Below are 20333 nucleotides of genomic sequence, written 5' to 3' on the forward strand. Positions count from 1 at the left end.
GAGAGAAGCGGGAGTTGCACTTTTGATTAAGGAAAACAGCACGGCAGTACTGAGAGGGGATATACCCAAGGGTTCGCCCACTGAGTCTATATGGGTAGAACTAAGAAATAAGAAGGGGAAATCACTTTGAAAGGGTTATACTATGGGCCCCCAAATAGTCAGCGAGAAATTGAGGAGCAAATATGTAAGGGGATTACAGATAGCTCCAAGAAAAATAGGGTGGTAATAGTAGGGAATTTTAACTTTCCCAACATTGATTGGAACAGCCATAGTATTAGAGACTTGGAAGGAGAGAAATTTGTTGAATGTATTCAGGAGAAATTCCTCATTCAGTATGTGGATGGCCCGACTAGAGAGGGGGCAAAACTTGACCTCCTCTTGGGAAATAAGGAAGGGCAGTTGACAGAAGTGTTAGCGAGGGATCACTTTGGGATCAGCGACCATAATTCCATAGCTATGGAGAATGATAGGTCTGGCCCAAAAGTTAAAATTCTAAATTGGGACAAGGCCAATTTTGATGGTATCAGGCAAGAATTTTCAAAAGGTAACTGGGGGAGTCTGTGGGGAGGCAAAGGGATGTCTGGTAAGTGGGAGGCTTTCAAAAGTGTGTTAACCAAGGTTCAGGGTAAGCAGATTCCTCTTACAGTGAAGGGCAAGGCTGGTCAAAATAGGGAACCCTGGATGACTCGGGATATTGAGGCCCTGGTCAAGAAGAAGAAGGAGGCACATGACATGTATCGGCAACTGGGATCAAGTGGATCCCTTGAAGAGTATAGAGGGTGTAGGAGTACAGTTAAGAGAGAAATCAGGAGGGCAAAAAGGGGACACGAGATTGTTTTGGCAGATAAGGCAAAGGAGAATCCAAGGAGCTTCTACAAATACATAAAGGTCAAAAGAGTAACAAGGGCGAGAGTAGGGCCTCTTAAGGATCAAGAAGGTCATCTATGTGCGGATCCACAAGAGATAGGTGAGATCCTAAATGAATATTTCTCGTCAGTATTTACTGTTGAGAAAGGCATGGATGTCAGTGTGCTTGGGGAAATAAATAGTGATGTTTTGAGGAACGTACATATAAAAGAGGAGATGCTGGAAGTCTTAAAGCGCATCAAGGTAGATAAATCCCCGGGACCTGATAAAGTGTATCCCAGGACATTGTGGGAGGCTAGGGAGGAAATTTTGGGTCCCTTCGCAGTGATATTTGAATCATTGATAGTCACGGGTGAGGTGCCTGAAGATTGGAGGGTGGCAAATGTTGTGCCTTTGTTTAAGAAGGGCTGCAGGGAAAAGCCTGGGAACTACAGGCCGATGAGCCTCACATCCGTAGTGGATAAGTTGTTAGAAGGTATTTTGAGAGACAGGATCTACAGGCATTTAGAGACACGAGGACTGATTAGGGACAGTCAGCATGGCTTTGTGAGTGGAAAATCATGTCTCACAAATTTACCTGAGTTTTTTGAATGGGTAACCAAGAAGGTAGATGGGGGCAGTGCAGTTGATGTTGTCTACATGGACTTTAGTAAGGCCTTTGACAAGGTACCGCATGGTCTCACGGGATCCAGGCTGGGGTAGCTAAATGGATACAGAATAGGCTTAATGACAGAAGACAGGGTGGTTGCAGAGGGTTGTTTTTCAAACTGGAGGCCTGTGACCAGCGGTGTGCCTCAGGGATCTGAGGGAGGTGGATCCACTGTTATTTGTCATTTATATCAATGATTTAGATGGGAATATAGGAGGCATGGTTAGTGAGTTTGCAGATGACACCAAGATTGGTGGCATAGTGGACAGTGAAGAAGGTTATCTAGGATCTTGGTCAATTGGGCCAGTGGGCTGACGAATGGCAGATGGAGTTTAATTTAGATAAATGCGAGGTGATGCATTTTGGTAGATTGAACCAGGGCAGGACTTACTCGGTTAATGTTAGGGCGTTGGGGAGAGTTTTAGAATGAAGAGATCTAGGGGTACAGGTTCATAGCTCCTGGAAAGTGGAATCACAGGTGGACAGAATGGTGAAGAAGGCATTCAGCATGCTTTGTTTCATTGGTCAGAACATTGAATACAGGAGTTGGGACATCTTGTTGAAGTTGTACAAGACATTGGTAAGGCCACACTTGGAATGCTGTGTATGGTTCTGGTCACCCTATTATAGAAAGGATATTATTAAACTAGAAAGAGTGCAGAAAAAAATTACTAGGATGCTACCGGAACTTGATGGTTTGAGTTATAAGGAGAGGCTAGATAGCCTAGGACTTTTTTCTCTGGAGCGTAGGAGGCTGAGGGGTGATCTTATAGAGGTCTATAAAATAATGAGGGGCATAGATCAGCGAGATAGCCAATATCTTTTCCCAAAGGTAGGAGAGTCTAAAACTAGAGGGCATAGGTTTAAGGTGAGAGGAGAGAGATACAAAAGCATCCAGAGGGGCACTTTTTTCACACAGAGGGTGGTGAGTGTCTGGAACGAGCTGCCAGAGGTAGTAGTGGAGGCAGGTACAATTTTGTCTTTTAAAAAGGGTTTAGACAGTTACATGGGTAAGATGGGTACAGAGGGATATGGGCCAAGCGTGGGCAACTGGGACTAGCTTAGGGGTTTAAAAAAGGGGCGGCATGGATAAGTTGGGCCAAAGGGCCTGTTCCATGCTGTAAACCTCTATGACTCTATGACTCTATCCCTGTTCATGCCCAGATGTCCTGGCATGGAAAAATTATTTAACCAACCCATTACTTGAATTAAATAAGGCCAGACTGTGCTGTGTTAATGGTCAAAGAATTATAACTCTAGAGTACAATCCTCAGCTGCCAACATTTGAGTTCTGCAGTGGGTTATGAATCACATCCGCACACTATAAGAGGTGTCTAAAATCTTGGCCGACACTTCTTGAGTGCTTTCAGAAAGTGGGCTGATGTAGCTATCTCTGGAAGCATAAATATGATTTAGAGTAAAGAGTAAAGAGTAAAGGTATAAAATGCACTGGAGGTCCAACAGACTGTTACATCTATCTGAACAGGTACATTTAAGGTTTGGGGATCAGTTTTCTGGTCCCGCCCACTACAGAAATCGTCACAGGCAGGACAGAAAATTTGACGGAACATCCATTAAACTCGAGTGGAAATTTCTGGTCTTGGGGTAGGCACAACTGGAATATCTGGCCCCTAGTAACTAATTGGAGAATAAATGTAACATGCAGTGAAGGCCTAACATGAAATCCTTAATCATCTTTCATTTGGAAAAAAAATTAAGGGTGGGGTTCTCCAAAAAAATTCTAAGTGTCGAATTTGCATAAAAACTGAAGTAAATCTCACTGTTTTTCTCAGTGGGATTTTCAAAATGAACCCCCCACACTATGCGCATTGCAGAGTGCACTGGCGTGATTCTCACTAAAAATCTGTGGGTGTGCCTATTCCTGCTGAAGAGGCTGGCTCCGAGAGGGCCACTGCACATGCGCCGATCTGTCATGGCAGAGATCGGCGCATACACAGTAGCCCCGCAATGCTGGCCTTCCGATTGCTGGCCAGCTTGATCGCGAGCCAGACCTGCAACCCCACAACGCTGACTTGCAGAGCACCCCCACCCCCCTCCCCACCCCCGCCCCCCCCTCTCGATCACTGGCCTTGTGGAAATGTCCGGGTCAGCCCCAACACCACACCCAACCACCCCCTCTATCTCCCCTTCCCCCCCCCCCCCCCCCCCCCCCCCAGCAGTCCTCGATCTCCCCCCCGACAGTCCAGATCTCCTGATCTCTCGATTCCCTCCATCGGCAGCCCTGACGCATCCATCCTCCAACTGCAGTCCCAACCCTGCCCCTCTCCTGCAGTCCCAATCCCTGGCAGGCTGACCCACTCCCCCACCCCGTTGGCTTGCCCGATTGCTGGCCTCTCTCCCCCTATCACTGATCCCAAAGTGCAGAGCGGCAGTGGGACCCCTGCCCCCTAATGATCTCCACCCCCCCACCCCCCAATTAGGCCCTGCCCCCCTCTGGCTCTGCCTACTTGGCACTGCCCGATACCTGGTGGGCAGTGCCGGGGGCTAGGCTCGCAAATGCCTAGGGGGCACCCCTCTTAGCCCTGAGTTCCTGGGGTGCCTCCATGGCCCCCTTCACTCCAGTGGGATTGGGCTGCCAGCTCCCTGCTAGTGGGGAGCTGTTGTAAAACCCGCTGGAGTGAAACACTCCTGGCGGCGGGGGGGGGGGGGGGGGGGGGGGGGTTGTTGGGGAGGGGAACTCTAGCGGCCCGGAGACTTCAGTCGCGGGCCCACTACTGGTATTTAAATCCTCATTATAATAATTTATTCAACTCCGTGCCAATTTCCGGTGTGGAGCAGATAGGCCAGAAATCCAACGGCCGGAGATGCGTGGAGGCCACGATGCCCAGCGGGAAGCCAGCTACACGGCCTCCGCTTGAGTCTCCCGGCTTTAGCAGCGCAGTGGGCTGGGAGGATCGTCCCCTAGTGGTTTTCAGAAATACAGGAAACTGTCACAAAACACGTTACAATATGGAATGCAGTTAATGTAACCACAATAACTAAAAGGTTAACAGCTTGAAAAATGGTGCCACACAACGAATGAATTGCAATGTTAGTCTTTTTTGAAAAGTAAACACAATAATGTGATTTATGAAAAGATAAATACTGTGCTGTTTGCTCTTTTTCCTAAGTGAACAGTCAAGTTACAAAAATGCAAGAGGAAAAGTCGATTACGACATGTCATGGTCCCCAGTACGAACAAATCATCAGGTCTGGCAGCATCTTGAGATAAAAATATAGTTAACGTTTCAAGCCAAATATGAGCATTCTTCAGCTTCTGAAGAATAATCATACTGGACTGGATTAACTCTGTCTTGCTCTCCACAGATTTATTTTCAGTTTATTTATTAGTGTCGCAAGTAGGCTTGCATTCACGCTGCAGTGAAGTTACTGTGAAAATCCCCTAGTCGCCACACTCCAGCGGCTGTTTGGATACACTGAGGAAGAATTTGGCATGGCCAATATGCCTAACCAGCACGTCATTCGGACTGTGGAAGGAAACTGGGGCATCCGGAGGAAACCCACGCAGACATGGGGAGAACGTGCAGACTCCTCACAGATTCCCAAGCTGGGAATCGAACCAGGGTCCCTGACATCGTGAAGCAGCAGTGCTAATCACTGTGCCACCGTGCCGCCCTCCAGACCTGCTGAGTTTTTGCAGCACTTTCTGATTTTATTTCAGATTTCCAGCATCTGCAGTATTTTGCTTTTACAGACTATCTGTTGATTAAGTGCAGAATGATGTTAGCTCGTTAAAAAATAAAACTGAGGAATGTTGGCCATTCAATCCAGTAAAATCCAATGCAAGTAGTAAAACAAATAACAATAGATGACCACCACTGGAAGACAATGCATTTGTTTAGATGTAGATTATTTATCTTCTAGTTGATTTATTATTGTACTAAATAGAAGCATTTATTAGCCCACATTTCATCTCTCAGGAGCTGCCAATAGCATTCATGCAGGATGCTGTTCTGTGGAAAATCCATCTCAAAACAACGGAGCATAATTTTATTTCTATAAGATTTGACTCCACTTTCTTAAACCTATTGACATTGATTGTAATTCATTCACCATTTTGCAGCAATAACTATATCTGTGTATCTAATAGGGATGAGCTTTGAGTGCCATTTTAAATCCAAATAAATTAACAACTCACCTTAATCTGAAAATGTTTATAATATTTCATGCATGTAATATATTCATAATATTGTTCTCTATCCATTGTTTTAATCACAGTGTTACCTACTTATTTTTAATATGTTGTGTGCTCGTACACAATTATTTCAAATACTAATTTTTAGGCTTATAGCATTTGAGGGGCTGCTTAGTTCAATTGACTAGAAGGCGAGCATATAGTTCAGATTAACACCGATAGTGTGGACTCGATTTTCATTCTGGCTGAGGCAGACTTTGGGACTACCCTCCATGTCCTGGCCCTGAGAGTGGAAGGTAATGGCAAATCAACAGAGATGAAAGTGGCTCCGGATGAAGCACCAGCAGACACTGGGCAAATACCTGCTTCTGGGCAGGGAATGAATGAAAGTAACCTCTTGGTACTTTTGTGGAAGTGATCATATACCTTAATTTTGTTACTTTTGAAAGTGATATTTGATGAATTAAAAGAATAATTTATTTAACATCTATCTAGATGCATAAAATTTACCCAAATTATCTGGAGGTGAATCTTATAGCACAAATATTCTCTCCAGGGCATCTTTCATAGTTCAGTCAGCCATGTTTGTTGTGTTATTTTTATACAAATATACAAATTCTAAGTATGAATAGAGCCTGATGCAATGCATTATAGATTTAACCGAGTAAGAAGATGATTGGCCACAAGAATATTCCAGAAGTTAATGACAACAACATTTTAGGAAACAAAAAAAAATCAGGTATTAAGTTTATTTATTAGTCACAAGTAACACTGCAATGAAGTCACTGTGAAAATCCCCCAGTTGCCACACTCCGGCACCTGTTCTGGTAGACTGAGGGAGAATTTAGATGAACAATGCACTTAACCAGCGCATCTTTCAGACTGTGGGAGGAAACCGGAGCACCCGGAGGAAACCCACGCAGACACAGGGTGAATGTGCAGATTCCGCACAGTCCCAAGCCGGGAATCAAACCCGGGTCCCTGGCGCTGTGAAGCAGCAGTGCTAACCACTGTACCACCATGCATTCCAAATATTCAACTTTAAATTGTTTTATGTTTTCCAACAGGTTACCAAAAGTTGCAGCAAATTGGTAAAGTACTCGGCAATAATTTCATTATTTTATATGTAATCTACTTCCTGTTGAAAGGTGTGCCAATATCACGCGGCCCAGTATATCTGATGTAGAATATTTTTCTTTGTGTCTGCATGAAAAACTCTGCCACCATGTATCATAAACTGCACAGGTCAGCTGGAATGTGTGTTTGATAAGCAAATAGTGCATCACACTAGCTGCACATGGTTTACCTATTAAATACCAGGGAGCAATAGCTCATGGCAATGACTAATAACATGAGCTCACCGGTTTCTGTGTAGCAGCTGTGATGGCTAATGTGGGATTACATGTTGGAGGAGGCGTAAGATTCCATTAGACATTGACTGGGAATGTAGAATTCTTATATATGGCATTGTGATCCATTTGGATAGTCTAAATGCTCCAATAAACTGAAAGGAGAAAACTTAAGCAATTTCCAAAAATATTTGACTGTGAAATTGTTTTAACTCACTTAACTCACTTGCATTTGCTTTGTTAAATAGCATACACAATTTTGCATATTGTTCATTTATCTTTGGTATTAAAGTTTATTTTATTGGACATGATAAGTGGCTGAATGTGATATTTAGGCGGAGGAACCAGACATCACATCACAGGTTTGGCAGCATCATTCTCCATTATGTATGATTGGCTAATATCAAAATACAAAGCATTAGATTGAGGAGTTATGAATACACTAAGTTGTGATAGGAATTTGCAGCAGCTTATATAAGGGAAGCAATGGCTGAATGGTATTATTGCTAAGCTATTAGTCCAGAAACTCAGCTAATGTTCTGGGGACCTGGGTTTGAATCTGGCCATGGCAGATGGTGGAATTTGAATTCAGTAAAAAAAAATCTGGAATTACGAATCTACTGATGATCTTGAAACCATTGTCGATTGTTGGAAAAACCCATCTGGTTCACTAGTTTGCGGATGACACGAAGATGGCTGGACTTGCGGATAGTGATGAACATTGTCGGACAATACAGCAGAATATAGATAGGCTGGAAAATTGGGCGGAGAAATGGCAGATGGAATTTAATCCGGATAAATGCGTAGTGATGCATTTTGGAAGAACTAATGTAAGGGGGAGTTATACAATAAATGGCAGAGCCATAAAGAGTATAGAAACACAGAGGGACCTAGGTGTGCAAGTCCACAAATCCTTGAAGGTGGCAGCACAGGTGGAGAAGGTGGTGAAGAAGGCATATGGTATGCTTGCCTTTATAGGACGGGGTATAGAGTATAAAAGCTGGAGTCTGATGTTGCAGCTGTATAGAACACTGGTTAGGCCACATTTGGAGTACTGCATCCAGTTCTGGTCGCCGCACTACCAGAAGGACGTGGAGGCTTTAGAGAGAGTGCAGAGAAGGTTTACCAGGATGTTGCTTGGTATGGAGGGTCTTAGCTATGAGGAGAGGTTGGGTAAACTGGGCTTGTTCTCCCTGGAAAGACAGAGAATGAAGGGAGATCTAATAGAGGTGTACAAAATTATGAAGGGTATAGATAGGGTGAACAGTGGGAAGCTTTTTCCCAGTTCGGAGGTGACGATCACGAGGGGTCACGGGCTCAAGGTGAGAGTGGTGAGGTATAACTCAGATATCAGAGGGAGGTATTTTACACAGAGAGTGGTGGGGGCCTGGAATGCGCTGCCAAGTAGGGTAGTGGAGGCAGACACACTGGCATCGTTTAAGACTTACCTGGATAGTCACATGAGCAGTCTGGGAATGGAGGGTTACAAACGAATGGTCTAGTTGGACCAATGAGCGGCACAGGCTTGGAGGGCCGAAGGGCCTGTTTCCTGTACTGTACTGTTCTTTGTTCTTTTTGTTCTCTGTTCTTTCAGGGAGGAAATCTGCCATCCTTCCCTGGTCTGGGCTACATGTATCTCCAGAGCCACAGAAATGTGGTTGACTCTCTCAACTGCCCTTAGGCAATTAGGGATGGGCAATAAATGCTAGCCAGCCAGCGATGTCCATGTCACACGAATGAATAAAAATATCATTAGAAACAAAGAAAAAATCTACTCCAAGCTGCTGTTCTTGTGCGCAAACTTATAACCTGCTAAAGCTTCACATTCTTGAGCAGACATACAGTAATAAAGGTATAGATGACATTGGACCCGAGATAAAGGTCATGTGATTATTTTAATTTCATATTACGGTTCCTCTGCTCACCACAAACAAACATTCTGCTGCAAAGTATGGAAAATATGCGAAATCAATTTGCTGAGATAAAATAGAAGACACTCAGAGTCCATTTCAGAGCACTGTCCAATCCCTTAATTGAACCATAATATCCAAATTCACCAAAGTAAATGATCATGTTCTCCGGCATGCCTTGGGTTACATGATGATATATTTGGTAGTAAAATGTGGTGTTGTAAATCATTCATGACATGATCCTAGTCAGAAATCAAAATTAATTTAAGGCTACAGTCGAGCCTATATGAAAATCCAAATTTGGAACGGGAAAACGTTTACAACAATAATCATTTCGCTGGAGCCAAAATCAATCAAATCCTCACAGCAATCGACATAAAAAGGTCAGCCTTTACAGTTGCGATTGCCGATATTAATGTTCACTTTTTTTGACATGATGCGCGTACCAAAATGTTAATCTGAGTTATGTAGAAATGTAACAATAATTGGAAAATTACATTTGGATTAGGGCCCAAAATGCTATGGCATCCATGCTGTTATTTGAGTTCTATTTACCCTGTGGATCTGTTATTGCTAAGCCTCCTGCAGGAACCGTCATTTCAGCGGGAGAAATGAAGGTCTGGGTAAACCATTAGCAGTTATGTTGGTTCCAGCGGGTCATCTGGAGCGCTTTCTGTTTTTCCAACTCCTGCCGCATATGGCAATAATACAGACCTTTCAAAACAACAGTACACCAATCTGCTACACAGGTCACTGGGTCAGTGAAAAGTAAACGAACGTGTCTGAAATGTGTTTATCACGTGTTTAAATGAAAGATGAACTAGGTCCAGTGTTTGCACGCTCTCCCCTGTGTCCGGGTAACTGACAGGATCTAACCTCCAAACTCATTTAGTCACTGCCCTCAGTGTAAGGGGAATGAGTAAAAAGCATCGTTCTTGTGAGTTTCCTACTATCAATCTAGCTGCTGCTCCATCGATTTGTCTATCTGTCTGCCTAACGAATTAATCGCATCTGCGATCAATGAGGGTCGCCTAAAACTTTCTGCTCCCAATCCTGTATTCCAGCAGGCGCTTACTTACCAGAGTGTTGGCCAGATCGGCGCTCGATAGGTTTTTGGCTCTTGTCCGCAACTCTTCTTGAAACTCGAAATATTCGGGTTCCTCTGGCTGCCGGTTAGTAATGATCATCACCGACTGAGGAAACAAAAAGAGCAGCAACATCTAAATTAGCCTGTGCTCATTCTACATTCTCCAACTGTGTGTGTGTGTGTGTGATGAAGGTGCCGCTATGCTCTGGGGAAGCTCAAGCACCTTTCACAATGCAACCAAGAAACCAGCATCATTTTTAAAAAAAACAGCCGAGAGTGTCAGCATTTGGTGCAACTTCTAATGTCATTTACTTTATTTTTCCCCGCGCGGGGTGGCCTGAGGGAGGATTGGAACAAAATACGAAGGATTTTTTTTTGTGAATTGCAAGTAGGTTTCTTCTGAATGGCGGTGAGGCCATTAAAGATAGTGATAATGTTCATGGCGCTTTATCAGTGCCGGAAGAAACCAACCCCCGTATTCATAGAGTCGCAGAACCTTTTGGCCCATTGTGTCTGCGCCGGCCGCAAGCAACTATTGATTCTAATCCCATTTTCCAGCACTTCCATACACAGTGCTATTTAATTCTCACTATTTCTTGATGCTTGGGCGCAATCGATTTTTTTATTATTACATAAGAGTGTCCAGAAATAGGAATTGAAGGCGGATAAATGGCATTAGAGTAGAGATCAGGCAGGATGCAATTGAATGGGTAGGTTGGACGGGTCGAATGGCTTATTCCTGCTCATAACCCCGACACAGTCCTGTACAAACTACAGGATAGTTCTGCCTCTCGGCTGTTTATAGATATAAACTGTACACAGACAAACTATCTCCTAGATGGTTTGAAACGGCTTGAAAGAAATGAGTGTACTTTGAAAGCTTCCTTGAGGATGGGCTCGTTGCTGTGGTTCATCTTCCAGGGTCTGTAGGACTCTGTCGGTGAATTCATCTTCAGGCTTTCTGCAAACACGTCCAAGTAGAAAAATACATAGTCTCCCCGCGTCATCCCTTCTTTCTGCGCGTAGAACATAATCTGGCGAAAGTTCTCGAAGGGGAAACAGAGATACGCAACTGGAAGAAAATGGGAAAAACATGGGTGTAAATGCAACAGTCACTTGTGGATAAAGCAACAAGCCCCGGTTGAGTAATGGTGATCATTCACCGCCGCTTCAGTGACAGCATCGATTGGGAGCGAAAATATCCCACCTCCCTCCCTCCCACACCACCCCAGGTATTGTATTTCACATCAGAATTTGAAAACGAATACAACTCAATGGTTTAGTGGTCAGTTAGAGAGCAGAGATTGCCGCCACGGGCAGCAGGAGAAGCCACACTCTGGTGAAGAGCCGCTGTTTTGCCCTAATGCCATCGATGTTAGAGTTGTGCCCTTGGCTGTTCATTGCTGCCAGTGGGTTAAAACTAGCCGTGTGTGTGTGTGTGTGCAATTTTGTATTCATGCTCACAAAATCGCAGATAATTTCGCTTCCACGTCCAATACAAAAAAAAGACACACACACACCTGCTTAGGTTCTCAGAGTTGAATAAGTCCCGCAGCTTTTTGGGTCAATTTCACACATCACTAATTAACCCACACTTTCCAATTATCACACTGTTCAGTTGTGTTACAACCCCTGCCCCCTCAAAAGGTGAATTTCCCCTTGTTTAAACTGGGTGCTGTACGGGGCAGTTAAAACTGGGCAGATGTGTTACAGATGTGTCTCGCACCGGACAAGGTGTTCCAGCTTGTCACCATAAAGGTTATTGGGTGTGACATACCGAGAGGACATTCTTTCCCCGATTAAAGCGGCAACATTGCGCTAAACTCTCGGCGATAATTTATCCCGCACCCAGGCAAGTCCTTAAAAATCTCTATCCCCCTCTCCCCCCAACTTTCTCTCTCAACGGCCGGGAAAAGGGATTCAGCTCACCTCAAAAAGCGTTGGGCGAAATGGCTCGCAGGATAACAGGACTCAAATCAAATAACCATTTATTTTCTCCCCAATGAATAAAAATAAAGGAAAACAAAAGCAGAAAATGCTGGCGAATCTCAGCAGGTCTGACAGCATCTGTGGAGAGAGAATAAAGTGAACGTTTCGAGTCAGGATGACCCTTCGTTTGGCTCTATTCTCTCTCCATAGATACTGTCAGACCTGCTGAGTTTCTCCCAACATGTTCAGGTTCCAAAAGTATTTTTGCCTTAAAAAGGAGAGCCCGATTATCCGCCGTGAACGGATAGCATGCAGCCTCCGCGCTCGGCTAGGAAAGCATGAGAGAATTTGCTCCCTCTGAAGATTGGGCTATCTTGGGGGAAGGGGGGGAATTGGGCAAGAAGTGGGGGCAAGACTGCTCTCAGGTATATGACAGAGCCTAACAACACCAAAGCAATGTTACTATCGCCACATTCCCAGAAGAAGGTGGGCTTCCACTTACTCCGTGCGTTGTCTTTGATAAACAGGATGATCTCAATGAGGGTCGCCTGATCCAACTCATTGTTCTCGAAGCCTTTCCCTACGATGGTCAGGTTGGCAAACTCTTCCTGTAGAATGGTGTAGATCCCCTCGGACAGGAAGAAAAAGGGCCGGTCATCCGTCTTGATGTCCAGATAGACCATGACCGCCCTGGAGGTCCAGTTGAAGGTTTCGTGGATGTGAGCGGCGAAGTGGCCCAGCTTGTTGTAGGCGGGCCCGGTGCGGATCACCGTGCTGTAGTCGCCGGTGGTGGCGAAGCCGAAAGCCGAGGCGCCGGCGGTGACCAGCGGCAGGTTCCAGTGGCTGGCGAACCGGGCCACCGGGGCGCTGGTGTAGATGCAGCCGGGACCCACGAAGACGTCGGGGTCGTCCTCCAGCTTCAGGTCCACGGCGTGCAGCGGGGCGAGCGAGTCGGCGCACTGGCCGTTCACCTCGCTGCTCTTGAACTTGTAGGTGAGGACGCAGTGGCTCAGCAGCGTCCCGTTTCGGTTAATCCTCTCGATGGCCAGCTGGATGGCGGGTCCCACCCGGGGCCAAGCCCAGGCGTAGCTGGTGTTGTTGTGGGGCAGCACGATGGCCATGTTGATGTTTTCAGGGGGGCTTTGCGAGCGGCCCGGGCTGCTGGCCAAGTAGAAAAACAGAAAGAAACATCCCAGCTCCATGGCTCAGAGACCACCAGCAAGTATGTTACCATGCAACCTGTCCGATTCCCTTTAAAATCCTCCCCCTTTTCTCTCCCCCCTCCCTCCCCACTTATGTTTTCGACGCAGACACCAGGAGAGAAACTGACCCAAGGGTTGTTGAAACTGACCAGAAAGTGGGGAAATTGACCAGACGCGCAGCTAGACATGTGCTTTTCCTCTTCTCTCTCCAGCTCGCTCCCCTTCTTGTTTTCCTCTCTCAGTCATCAGCAGCTCTTTTTCCCCCTCCTCCTCCCCTCCTCTCTCCATCCACCCCGCACCCCCTCCACACACACACACTCCCACTCCTCAGACCGCACTCACGAGGCTTCCCCTCATTCTCCTGCTCCGCCCTCTCCAGGCTGGGTGACATTTGACCAGTGCCGCTCCATTCATCTCTGCTTTGGAGCCCCGTCCCTGGATCGTTTAAGGGAACGGCAAGCCCTCCCCACCTCAGTAATGGCCATAGCTGGCCTCCACTTGTGTGTGTGTGTGTGTGTGTGTGGTTCAGCCCCCCTTCCTCAGCACGTCAGCCACAGAGGCAAAAGCCATTCACCACAGCCAGGGACTAAAGCGCCATCTGGCAGAGTAAAACCACACCGTGTACCTTTGCCCATTCAAAACACCGCGGCGAGGCCACTGATGCTCCAATCTGTGAAAAGAATGAATGAGTTGCTGCACTCGCTGCCCGCTTGCCTCATTGTTTCCCATTTACCCTCGTCTGTGGATTTCCAAAAGCCACTCTTATCGAGAAATCGCTGGAGAGCTTCGGGGAGGGTTGTTTGGAACTAGAAGCTGGGGACTATTCTGGTTCAGACACTTCCACTCTCTCTCTCACCGTTGCTGCTTAGATAGGCAGCTTTGCTGGAACCCCCCCCCCCCCCCCACCAGACAACTACCGAGCCACGCTTCCTGCTCCTTCCCACCCACCGGGTGATCCGGAGACGGTCAGCTTCCCGCTTTCCTCACACTCACAAAGTGCAGGATTAATGCAAAGCTAAACGCCTAACCTTTGTGTCTCTAAAATTGTTCTTGTTGTCGTCTCAGACCGGTCCGGTTGAAGGCCAAGCAACTTAAGGTAGGAGACATGTCCCGCAGGGATAAGGGATACATCAGGTCTACTGGCCTTTTGGAAAGTTTGCCACCAATTCATGGGCACGGAGAGCCGGCGAATTCTCCCCGGACAGCGTGGAGACCGGCGGACGCTTGAGCAGAACGAATGTGAACGCATGTATAACCTCACCGATACATCGCTTTCAAATTGGATTTATTTAACGGGAGCAGAATGCCATCCACCAGCTGTGTTTAAAATGACAACGTTGAAACGGTGTTTGAGTAAGTTAACTTTGCAATGGGTGAGGGATTGTATACACGCACGGTGAAACCGAGATTCACGGTGAAATGGCCAAACACAGCGACTGTCCTCATTAACCTGGAACATTTCAACATTTCAACACTTGCTCGATTATTTGGGCGAAATCTGGGTTTCCCCCAGTTGTCCACTCGCCACAGAAGTGGCCAGCGAAAGCGCACCTTCAGTTCCCTCCCAAAAGTATGTGAAAATGTGGCACTCAAAACCTGACCAAAGCTCAGTTGGAACGAAAGCAGTGTGTGTGTGTGTGTGTTGCTAACTCTCTGCGTGGACATTGTAGCTTCAGTTAATTTCCTTTTTCCAGCGGCTGGTTTCACTTCCTTGTGCTGTGGAGGAAACTGCCTCGGATATCACCAGATGACACATAGCCGCCTTCCTCAGAGACTGAGTAAAAGAACGAGGGACGTTCAGTAACAAGAAATTAATTTTCATTTGCACCAACCAGTCAGAAAAAGGTGAGAGACCAAAGAAATGAATGGGCGCTCGGTTCTCTCAAAACCTGCGGGAAGTGAGAAACAGCAGAGGCAATACCGAGAGGAATGTCAACATCATCCATACCGCCTGCCTCTTGGAGCCGAATAGTTTGCGAATATAATAATAAAACACCTCTGAATATGATTGATGTTAAATCTCAATTTGTTACAGTCAGATTTCTCATTTTATTTACTCATTGTAGGAATAAATATTAATATGGAGTTAGAATCTCCTTGTTTTCCCTTCGCTTGGTAATCGGCTGCTCTGATAATAAGTCAATTCTAATTGGCAGATGTGACAAATGGTGTCCCCCCCCCCCTTCCTTCAGCTTTTCACCATATTTATCAATAACTTGGGTGAAAGAATAAAAGGTTGTATTTTAAAGTTTGCACGTGACGCTAAATGTCACGAGGCGAAGTAAATTGTACAAATGTGTACAGAAAGTAACAGTGATATTTACACGGATTAAGTGGGCAAAACTACGGTACATTGAATTCAATGTGACGGGTTATATGGAATGACACAGAATATGCAGTATAAAGCACGCCGTTCGGCCGAACCAGTCCATGTTAGCCTTTATGCTCCGTTTGAGGTTCCAGCCATTTCCCCCCTCATTTAACTGGCGGTATAATCCTCCATTCCCTTTAAAATACATCTATACGGTTTCTCCCAGTCACTCCCTGGGGTCGTGACCTCCACATTCTTACCGTTTTCTTGGCAAAGAAATTGCTTTTGAATTTGCTATTTGCTATCTAGGTGCATATTTCATATTGGTAGCCTTTAATTTTGCGCCGTTCCACTGAAGCCTTTAGTAATTGTAAAGAGTTCTGTTAGGTCTCCAGCCTCTTTGAGGAGACAAGAGACCCAGCTCGTCTATCCTTTCCCGATGGGTTTATCCTTGCCGTTCTGGTATAATCCTGGGAAATCTATCTGCACCCTCTCTGGTGCCTCCATATCCTTTTTTATGATACGCAACTAGAGTAATATGAGCTCAGCCATTCTGAATTTGATAAATTCGAACATGTTCTTAATGGTGTGATTGTAAAGATTACGGAGGAGCAGGGGGGATTAGGATACCACAGTGAATCACTAAAAAAACAATGCATCGGCACAAGGAGGAAACAAAAAGACTAATGGGATGTTAGTCTTTGTCCCAGGAGTATTGTAATGCAGGTAGGATTCAGTTTTATCCAGCTGGAATTCTACATTCCGCTTTGGGGTACCATCATTGGTCTTGGGGAGGGTGCGGAAGAGACCGACTAGAATGATGGAACATAGAATATCAAATTGAGGTCAGCTGACATAAACTTGGTCTGCGTTCCCCCAAGTTTGAGGGACGATTTAATTGATTAAAACGTTTAATTTGATTTAATCAAAACGTTAAAGCCATCATTAGGGTAGCTGGGAGATTAAAGATTTTTTCCCAATGAGGGAGTTCCAGAGGAAGGAAGCACAATTTTAACATCAGAGCGAACACATTCAGGGGTCAGACCAAAACGCGGCGAAATCGAGGTGCAATTTTAACCGCAAAACATAGTCAAAATTTGGCATTCTGTCTCCCTTATAGCAGGATGATAGGTCAACTGCATCTGTCAAGACTGAAGTGGACAGAACCTTTATTTTGCAATCAGATGGAGACTCAAGCTAGTGGAGTTGAAACACGTTATCAATTATAATCGAAATGATGGTGGCACGGGTTTTAAGGGCCGAATGGCATAGTTCTGTTCCCACATGCCTTATATTAATAGTATTAGTTTACAGCTCAGAATGTTTTCTCTCGTTCCTCCTGCATGAATCCAAATGTGTTTTAACATTGACATGATATGCGTTGTTTAATGTTTAGCTGTGCAGACGCAGGTTATATATCTGCACACACACACACACACAGGGAGTGAATCAGCGGAAGTACAAAGATTAGATAAATATTTTTTTGCTCGGACTCGATTACATTTATCAAAAAAAGCAGCTTGCAGGTCTCATTGCTTCAACAGCTAAAGTAAAATGTCTACTTCGGATAATGCAGTCTAAAGCTGTTCAGTTGAAAGAGCAGTGCAGTATTACTGTGTAGCCAGATTATCGACTGTGAATTCTAACTATATGTAAATACTGGGATTGTTTACTGCACAAATGCCATGTTTATTAACACGGATCTCCTAGTGGTGAGCGCTCACAGAATTCTAATTGTATTGTTTATGTTTAGCTGCTTTTTAAAAAAACATTATCCACATATTGGTCGCTAATTTTTAATGTTTTTTAAAAATATCATTTTCATCTGCGGCAGTAGAGGAGGAGTTCTACCTCCTGACCATGTATATGTGTATATATTTTAATTATACTGTTATCGGTGTTGTAAACATTGGAAAAACGGGCAAGGCGCGCAAAGTGAAAGAATGGTAGTACAAAGCCGAAGCGCGAGTGATTTATGATAAGTTCAGTGTCACGGCTACAAATCAGCAATAACACGAAGAGATCTGCTTTGTCTCTGAATGCAACCGTAGTGAAACGACAAGACAGGATTGTGACTGGTCCACTGCAAACCCCGTTGCTGTTTATCCACCGTGATCTTTCCACACTATTTAGGATTGGTCACCACTTGCTCCAACGTGCAGCTTTTCCGAGGTCCGACCTTTCGTTTTCAGACCTCGCCTGCCATCTCCTGGCCAGCACAAGCGGCATCTCCACATCATCTGGCCAGTACAGACAAATGTTTCCCAACCCTTACTTTGTTCATTCGATGCAGAGTAAATACATTTCAGTGCTTGTGACTATTTCTTCGCATCACTGTACACGTGATATTTTTCATGTTGCTTTTCTCACTCAATTAAATCGATTTATCAAAAAATATATTCATTCAATTAACAGGTATTTGTAAAATACATGTCAATCTTCAGTTGTTCTGAACGCCACCTTTTAATTGATCATTACTGCCCCCTTACGGAGAATGGGAATTGGTTGAAGTAAAATTACTTCAATTCTGTATCTTCAGGATGTTTCAAGTTAAGTTCGTGTATTCTGACTCACTGGTGTTTGTGTTTGCTGCAATAATGAGCCATGAAATATTGCTTTAACTCATGAACACTATGAAAATATTAGATTTACTTATTGGAACCAGCCTTCCCTCCATTGACTCTGTCTACACTTCCCGCTGTCTCGACAAAGCAGCCAGCATAATTAAGGGCCCCACGCATCCGGACATTCTTCCTTCTACTTTCTTCAGTCAGGAAAAAGATACAAAAGTCTGAGGTCACTTACCAACCGACTGAAGAACAGCCTCTTCCCTGCTGCCATCAGACTTTTGAATAGACCTACCTGACATTAAGTTGAAATTTCTCTGCACCCTAGCTATGACTGTAACACTAAATGCTGCACTCTCTCCTTCTCTATGAACGGTATGCTTTGTCTGTGTAGCATACAAGAAACAACTTTTCACTGTATGCTAATACATGTAACAATAATAAATGCAATCAAATCAAATCAAAAGACATACTCGAAAAGAGAGGGATTCTTACAGAAATAGTGGGCAAGACATTTGGATCGAAATTATGATAATTGGGCGCATTGGCCATGATAAATTCTCCCTTAGTGTACCCAAACAGGCGCCGGAGTGTGGTGACTAGGGGATTTCCACAGTAACTTCATTGCATTGTTAATGAAAGCCTACTTGTGACTAATAAATAATAAAAAAAAGTAAAACTCAGGCCAAACTGCGGGGTGGCATGGTGGCACAGTGGTTAGCACTGCTGCCTCATAGCGCCATGGACCTGTGTTCAATTCCAATCTCAGGTAACTGTCTGTGTGGAGTTTGCACATTCTCCCTGTGTCTGCGTGGGTTTCCTCCGGTGCTCCGGTTTCTTCCCACAGTCCAAAGATGTGCGGGTTAGGTTGATTGACCATGCTAAATTGACCCTAGTGTCGGGGATTAGCAGGGTAAACATGTGGGGTGATAGGAATAGGACCGGGGTGGGATTGTGGTCGGTGCAGACTCGATGGGCCAAATGGCCTCCTTCACTGTAGGGATTCTATTTTATGATTCATTCAATCAATAATGCTGCAATTGAGTATAATTGCAAAACTAAGGTATTTTGAAGAATATTAAATATAATTGAACAAAGAACAAAGAACAGTACAGCACAGGAAACAGGCCCTTCGGCCCTCCAAGCCTGTGCCGCTCCTTGGTCCAACTAGACCAATCGTTTGTATCCCTCCATTCCCAGGCTGCTCATGTGACTATCCAGGTAAGTCTTAAACGATGTCAGCGTGCCTGCCTCCACCACCCTACTTGGCAGCGCATTCCAGGCCCCCACCACCCTCTGTGTAAAAAACGTCCCTCTGATGTCTGAGTTATACTTCGCCCCTGAGTGAAGGGGCAGAAGTAATTGGCAGAAAGTGTGATGATAATCACCTGGCATTTCTTGTTTTCAATATTAATATTCCGATACCAAAAGGGTAATACGTAGTATGGTATTCCTCAGACCCGCACTTTAACTGGGCTTTACCCTCATTCCTGGAAGTTGGGTTCTGCATTTTGGAAACGCAGAGTGATTTGGAAGTTAAAATCATAGAAACCCTGCAGCGCAAAAAGAGGCCATTTGGCCCATCGAGTCTGCACTGACCACAATCCCACCCAGGCTCCACCCCCGTATCCCCACATATTTACCCACTAATCCCTCTAACCTACGCACCTCAGGACACTAAGGAGCAATTTTAGCATGGCCAATCAACTTAACCCGCACATCTTTGGAGTTGAGTTGCTTCAGAAAATACTTGCATTTCAGAGTACAAAAATTACAGAATGATACTGAACAGAGGTCACTTTGTGTGTCCCATAGAACCCCTACAGTTCAGGAAGAGGCCATCTGGCCCATTGAGTCTGCATGGACTCTCCCAAAGAGCATCCAGCCCAGGACCTCCCCTCTACCCTTTCCCTGTAATCCCACACTCATTTACCATGGCTAATCCACCTAATTACATGCTTTGGGACACCAAGTGGAAATTTAGCATGGCCATGCTGTAACCTGCACATCTTTATGACTGTGGGAGGAAACTGGAGCTCCCAGAGGAAACCCTCAGACAGAAGGAGAACATGCAAACTCCAATCACCCAAGGCCAGAATTGAACCTGGGTCTCCGGCGCGGTTAGACAGCAGTGCTAACCACTGTGCCACCATGCAAACTAGATGAGTTGTATCCAGTTGGGTAATAAATGGAACAAAGTAAAAAGAAATCCAGAATTGGAGAGGAACAGAGTAGCTTGGAATAAGAGAAATTTATTGCATTTCATACATTTCAGGAATGTCTTTGGTGTCCTTGAAATGTTCTAA

The 20333-nt window shown here is 45.0% G+C and overlaps 1 protein-coding gene across 1 annotated transcript in view; it reads right to left on the minus strand.

The window, feature by feature from the left end:
• npr2 (natriuretic peptide receptor 2) overlaps positions 1-13614 on the minus strand; it is a 163054-nt gene extending 149440 nt beyond the window's left edge. The window contains exons 1-3 of the mRNA XM_078222101.1: positions 12450-13614; positions 10891-11090; positions 10011-10124 (exon numbers count right to left, since the gene is read on the minus strand). Of these exons, the coding sequence (XP_078078227.1) occupies positions 10011-10124; positions 10891-11090; positions 12450-13149 (1014 nt within the window). The 5' untranslated portion in view covers positions 13150-13614. The remainder of the gene's footprint in view (positions 1-10010; positions 10125-10890; positions 11091-12449) is intronic.
• Between the last annotated feature and the right edge of the window lie 6719 nt (positions 13615-20333).

This window comes from Mustelus asterias, chromosome 1 (assembly GCF_964213995.1).
Source record: "Mustelus asterias chromosome 1, sMusAst1.hap1.1, whole genome shotgun sequence".
Taxonomy (NCBI): domain Eukaryota; kingdom Metazoa; phylum Chordata; class Chondrichthyes; order Carcharhiniformes; family Triakidae; genus Mustelus; species Mustelus asterias.